This window comes from Crocodylus porosus, unplaced genomic scaffold (assembly GCF_001723895.1).
Source record: "Crocodylus porosus isolate Cpor-Errol unplaced genomic scaffold, CroPor_comp1, whole genome shotgun sequence".
Lineage (NCBI taxonomy): Eukaryota > Metazoa > Chordata > Crocodylia > Crocodylidae > Crocodylus > Crocodylus porosus.
In genome coordinates this window covers 79,114,486-79,121,154 of record NW_017728931.1, presented here as the reverse complement: position 1 = coordinate 79,121,154, position 6,669 = coordinate 79,114,486, and the positions used below count along the sequence as shown (strand labels likewise).

The window sequence follows — 6,669 nt, the reverse complement described above, 5'->3', positions numbered from 1 at the left end:
GACCTCAGGCATAGGCACAAAATTTATGGCTATCCATTTATAAAACATTTTTTTTTTTGCAATACAAAATGTTGCTCCATTACAGACCGCTATATCCACTGTATAACCAAAAAAAAAATTTTTAAAAACATTTGCAAATCATCCAGCTTTAGTGATACTGCATACTAAACCCCACACTATTCGCTCACTATAAAACTACTCCATCATCATTATGTATTTCCTGCCAAAGTCTTTCAAAAACCCGAGTGGAAACTAGTCATTGATCTAACATGTAAATCAAGAATAATACACTTATTTGCTCTGGTGATACAGGTTTTAAAAGCATGTCAGAAGTTTCAATCCACTAGTGAGGAAAGGGGAGGTCAAAAGCCTGGATGCCAAAATGAACCCGTCAAGTACTACACTGCAGCCTCACTGTAAGTTCAGAGATGAGCCTCCAAGGACTATTGTTGCTACAATTCAACATTGTCCCGGAGCCCAGAAATGTAAGACTGGGTAGAGTGCCATCAATAAAATGATTGCCATCTTACATTTCAGCCTGTTGACTCAAGTGAATGTCCTGGAAGTGCTGGGAGAAATTTGAATAACTGCATACAATTGAGATGCAAGCCAGTCATGGATAAAAACTTACACCTGAAGTAGCTGTAGGCCATACTTTCATATCACAGGTGAGGTGCTACAACCTGTAACCCTTGGACAAGTTGCTAGTATAATCAGTCTTTATTCTCATACCCTTTATCCAAGATTTTAGCGTTAAGCACTGTTTCAAGTGTTTGTGTGCTCACTGTTGTCAAATCAAAGCCTATATACCAGGAAACAATACACAACTGAAATATAAAGGAGGCTCATTCTTCTTCCTGGGTACTACACCTAATGGGAAATCTATGTATTATGGCATAAAATACTATTCTTGGCAATAGTAATCAATCAGCTATATAAATAACTATAGCAGCAGAGAAAATGTATAAAGTTGCACTTTTATTTCTATCATTTATTTTAGTGACCTTTTTTTAAAAAAAAATAAAACTCGAGCTATGTGAAAGCACTTTTGCTAAATGTGGTAGCAGATCTTGTATTTGTATTGCACAGATTTAAAAGTATGACCTTTTTATTATTAAACACATTATAATCCAAACATTGAGTTAACTAAAAGCTCAGTTCTAGAAACACTTAAGCTCTTGCTTGACATTTCTCATGTACGTATTTCCATTAAATTGAGCTGGATTACTCACATGAATAAAACCATGTCTGTATTTATAGAGGTCTGCAGGATCGGGCTGCAGGTGTGTAAATCTTAAGTTTATGGATTAACAGTTATATATTAGTATTTCTTCTTTAACCTTACTTTTGGGAAACAAAGAGGAGGTTTCTGGTCATCATAAAGCATATCAAAATCTTGTTTACTGAAGGAATGATTTCCCTTAAGGGTAATCTTCTTTCAGTACTGTCTCCTTCAAATCCATCCTTTCTACAGTAACAATTTCCCATCAGTCCCGCTACTTAATTTGGGAGGCAGAGTACATATAATCAATTAATTAAATTAATAGGTGTCTTACATGAAAGGATGCTACATGGATGCTGGCTTGTTTATTGATTTTCAGTACAATTTATCTGGCTTCATATGATTATGTAAACTTACCAGTTAGGAAATGGAACAAAGATGATATTGTGTGTTATGCAGTTTTATGTGGCATATATTATTTGTCTATCCAGGCAGAGATGAAAAATTTTTCAAGACCACTTTACCAGAGTGCTTAGGGCCAATCATTACTTTATGAAGTAATGGGGGAGGAAAAGGTTTTATGAACTATGCACAATCTTAGCATGAAGAAATGATGAACATAGCTATCTGCCTGGACACCATTGTTTTTGGCTGCTGATTTGTGAACTTTGAGGGTGTAGTGGAGGGAATTTAGAAAGAACAAAAAGAGGAGGATGATTTGTGTTCTGTTAAAAATGATGAACTACATATATGCACAATTTACAGTCACAGACCCTTGTCCTGGGATCATATATTATTGACCACAGTTTAATTTCCTCAGCAAAAAAATGACACGTCACATATAGCAGGGGATAATTTATATGGTACATTTGATATTCTTTTTCACTGAAATTATTTTCTTGGTAACTAACCTCATGCTTTAGCTTAGTCATTGTTGAAAAAAAGTGAAAAGATAAGGGCTAAAACTAACACACACAAGAAAAAACTGCTGGTGGCTTTATCGATGTAGCTCCCACCTCTGCTAACCTGTCCTAGTTTAAGGAGGAAGGAGGTTACATACATAGAAGTGTCATGCTTGTTTGCCACTGACTTAGACAACTAGAGCTCTGCCACTGAGAGGGACAATGTGGTCATGGGCCTATGGAGAACTATCATTTCTCCTTAACCATACAAAACTCTTCCCCTCCAGGTGAGGAAGTAGAGGTTGGCTACCTCTACTTGGTTCTTCCCTTCTTCCTCTGACCCCCTGAAGGGTGTCCAGGGAATCTCAAGGTTCCCACCTGAGGCATGGAGGGCAAACATCATTCTCATGTAGAACTGTCTGAAGAATTAACACAGCTCAGAGACTGGGAAACTTCATGGAAAAGGCGGCCTTCAGTACAGCTGCAGAAAGGATAACCAGCCAAGAATCTGGGGATGCTGCAGAGCGAGTACAAGGGGAGGAGGCATGGCACAGATAATTCTTTCCTTGCAGTAGAATCTGAGAGCTTGGTGAGGCTTGGGGGAGAAATCCCTGCTTATTCTGGGTTGGACAAATGTATCTGCCCTACTCGATGGAAAGACCTGGGGAGATTCTGTAAGGACAGCCTGAGATTTTACTCCGGTCATGTCACTTTTCATGGTCATCCCTCCTGTAACCAGGACTCAGCCACCCCAATGATAAAAAAAGAAGAGACTTTGGTTCCTTCTCTCTCTCTCTCCGAAACGTGGGTAAGTTTCTTCATCCAAACCATAATCTATAATTCATTTTTTATTTTGGATAATATTTTGAAGGAATGAGCCATTTTCTCCCCATGCCTGGGGGATGCCCATTAAGTCTCACCTGGACAGTATTTAACTAGCCTGTAATGGAAGGACTGACAAGCCAAAAATAAGGAATTTAGAGTTTTGGAAGCTTATCTGAAAAAAAAAATCCTTTCCTCCAAGCAGTGATATCACTGCTGTCAAGGAAAGTTCTTAGCTTTTGTCTTGTGTGGCAGGCAAACTTTCCCAAGATAAACTGTGTGGGAAGAGATTGTAAAGCAGCAGAATTATCAAGCCTTTTCTTTCTCCTTTTGGAAACAATAGTATTTTAAAAGAATTTCTAATGATATTTTAATATTGGCATTTCCCTTTCCTCTTAATTCAAAATGAATTTTAGAAGACAGACAAATGACATTCAATAGAGTATTCTGATTACCATAACTTAAGGAGAATTGTCTCTTCAGGAGGAAAGAATGATCACCAATGTTTAGCAGTGATGCAGGCAGCCAGATCCCACAACTTGTACTGGGGAGCTGTACATTTTTAGACTCTCAGTATCCTATGCACCTGTAATCCAGTCCTGCCTACCTTTTAAGATGTCATGACAAAGTGACAAAGATTGCCCCTTGTAAAAGTCTGTAGGTCTGTCATTGGGAATGTACATATATCAATTGAAGCTTTCTCCTATTAACTATATTGTCAGGTGACAATGTACAGGTCCTGTGGTTAGATTCTGACCTTGGTTACAGTAGTCTAAAGAAATCAGAATCTGACCCATTCTCCCAACAGACAAAAGAAGTTCTACTAGACTGCAGGGCATCCATCATAGGCTCATATTTTCCCACTAACTTCTAGATTAAATTGAAAGAGTGGTTTCTAGTGAGGAGAACTCTATTCTAGTTGTTGTTTGATGTTGGTTCTGTAAGTGGTACATCATGGTGACCCTAGTGTTATGGGTCAGATCACATTTTGGTCAGATCACAAGCAATCAGTTTGAAGGCTTAGAAAAGCCCTATAAATCCTATGCAGAACTACTCTTTTACCCAATACATAGCTGATTTCACCTCAGGAACACTAAGCCAGTTAAAAATGTGACCATCCTTAAAGAATATTTCCCTGTATGCTAAGTAAGTGCCAATATACAACCTGTCCCAAACTCAGCAGCCATACAGGTTAAAACAGTTGATGTGGAACAGTTAAAAAAACTGTAGTAAGGAAAAATAGTATTATCTGAAGCTTAATATTAATATAAACATTATAGAAAAAATACATATTTACATAACAAAATACAATTATATACAATAATATCTATTACACTTAAATTATATATCTTTAAAAAGAAAAACACCAGACTAATAAATTATACACAGTCTCAATAGAAATGTCTGGCACTTCTCTAGTGCATGAAATATTTTTTTTTAAAACCCACAACCCCCCCAGCTCTGATCACAAAAGCAGGCACCTGAGACATTCTTAGTGCCTTGAATAAACAGCATCTGAAAACAAGGAAAACTGAGATTAGAAAAAAAAATCCACCGGTCTGTATTAGCTTCGTCCTTACCAGATGTTTATAATGCTCAGGAATGTGATCAAAACCAATGTGACGAGAGGGGGCTCTGGGTCCTGGGCACCCTTCTGCTAAAACACTTCAGACTTGGCCTCTTCAAAATCTGCCACACAGTGGTGGGAGTCTGCCATAAGGAGTGTAATCATCAAGGACTAGATGTACAGAAGAGTTTGAGTGGTAGTGTAACGGGCTGGACGACTGGGGCATGAAACAGAAGCTGCTAACGGGGGGTGCCAGACAGGAGGCAGAGGGCTGTGCTCAGCCCGGGCTCACGCAGGAGGCTGAAGGCTCTGGCTGTACACACTGGGAGCAGAAGTCCCCTCATTAGTCTCACTGCTGCTCCCCATCCTGTGCAGCCAGCAATTTTTGGGTTAACCCTTTCACAGTTTTTAAAAGCTTTGATAGTGTTGTTCTACATACAATTCAGTGCCAGCGGTTGAAGGCTTAACCTCATAGCTGTTACAGCAGTGACATCTCCCATGGAGGAAGGGAGAGTGAGGCTAATGAGGGGACTCCACCCCCGACTCCCCACAGTGGGAACCTCCAGCCTCTGGGTGAGTCTGTGCCGTGGCAGGTAATACTGCCCACCCCACCCCATTCCTTTGCACTCAGCACAGCCCGCGCCCAGCTTGGCCTGTGGTGCCAAAATAGCTAGCTCTGCCACTGAACTTGAGTACCTGTCTGCCACGGGGATATATAAATCCAACAATAAAACACTACGGAGGGCTTCAAAGATGTCTCTCCAGCTTCCGTCTAACCCTATAGGTGAACCCTACAGGTCTAAAGTCCCTAAAGTTTAGGAGCAGGACCCACACTTTTAGCTGTCTGTCTGCCTAGGTGAATCCACAACGTTTAAGTTAGATGCCCAGGCTCCCCACCCAGTACATGGGGAAAGTTAGACTCTGAAGACAGAAGCTAAGCAATAGGAAACACTTATGACAAGGGTCTGTCTCTGGTACTTGAGCTTCCTATTTAGCGTTGCAGGGGGATGCTACCTTCCACCTGGGAGATTCCCAGTCCTGAACCCTCTCTTGGAATTAGGTTCCTAAACCTGTTTTTAAAGAGGGAGGTCAGGCTAGTCTTTTCCTTCCAAATTTGGCCTGGGAGGTACCCCCCTCAACGTTTTATCCAATAGCTCACTTGTTTATTTAAGATAGTGGGGGGCAACATTTTTTGGAAAGCATGCCACAAATTAGTCCCATACCCTCCCTGAGTGCCCTTTCCCTGCCTGATCTGCTGCTCTGCATTCTGCTACCTGTCCTGTACTCCCTGACCAATTGCTGCTCTGCTTTCTGCTTCCTGTCCTACCTACTACACCATGTTGCCTGTCCCCTTGCTGATCTATTATGCACCACACACAGAGGCTGCAGGTTAGCTATCCCTAATCTAGGATACGGGAGGCCTGAGGGTCTGGAAACCACATCATGCACTGCGCAGGCAAGTGGGCTGTGCATTGCTGCCCTCAGCACCTCCTCTTGAACACTTCGTTTCAGGTGAACTATTTAAACATTCACTGAGTAAGCAAAAGGCTTTACTGGTTCTAACAAGTTGGGCCAGACAACTGGAGGATGAGAGACAAAAACACAGGTAGGAAAACTGTTGGTGAGGTGAAGAAGGAAGCAAATACTTCTGGGAGGAACAGGTTTTAATGAAGCTGTTCCAGGATAAGGGACAGAAAGGCAAGGGAAGTAGTCAGGAAACAGCATTGGGAAATATGCATTATATGAATGACTGGTGAAGGAAGAACGAAGATCAGAGACAAAGTGAAAAGGGGAAGCCAAAATGTAATAAGAACACTGCTGGAGAGAAGTAGGGAACTGCCAGAATGGCAAGAGCAGAAGACAACTTTAATATTAGTATTTTGGATAGGGTGGAAAGGTATGATAATACTTAAGGCAAGAAATGATTCAATTTGCCCCTCTCAAATGCACAGTTATATGTGAGAAGTTGCACAACTTCATAACTTTGTCCCTACCTCTGTGATACTCTGGATTCACATTTTCATAGATTGGAAACAATGGATTTTCTTGTTCATTGCGTAGCTTTCTTGCTCGTAGAACGTCTCTCACACACTGATGTAAATAGACATACTGACACTGGAAAAGAGGGAGGGAAGTATAAAAAAATGAAACATACA

The 6,669-nt window shown here is 40.7% G+C and overlaps 1 protein-coding gene across 3 annotated transcripts in view; it reads right to left on the bottom strand.

Annotated features, from left to right (window-relative positions):
- Positions 1-988: 988 nt before the first annotated feature.
- The window catches only part of PTPRB (protein tyrosine phosphatase, receptor type B), an 81,915-nt gene continuing 76,234 nt past the window's right edge, over positions 989-6,669 (bottom strand). For all 3 annotated transcript variants that reach the window (XM_019543215.1, XM_019543214.1, XM_019543216.1), the window contains 2 exons: positions 6,508-6,628; positions 989-4,461 (listed from right to left, as the gene is read on the bottom strand). In XM_019543215.1, coding sequence (XP_019398760.1) covers positions 4,439-4,461; positions 6,508-6,628 — 144 coding nt within the window. In that variant the 3' untranslated portion in view covers positions 989-4,438. The remainder of the gene's footprint in view (positions 4,462-6,507; positions 6,629-6,669) is intronic.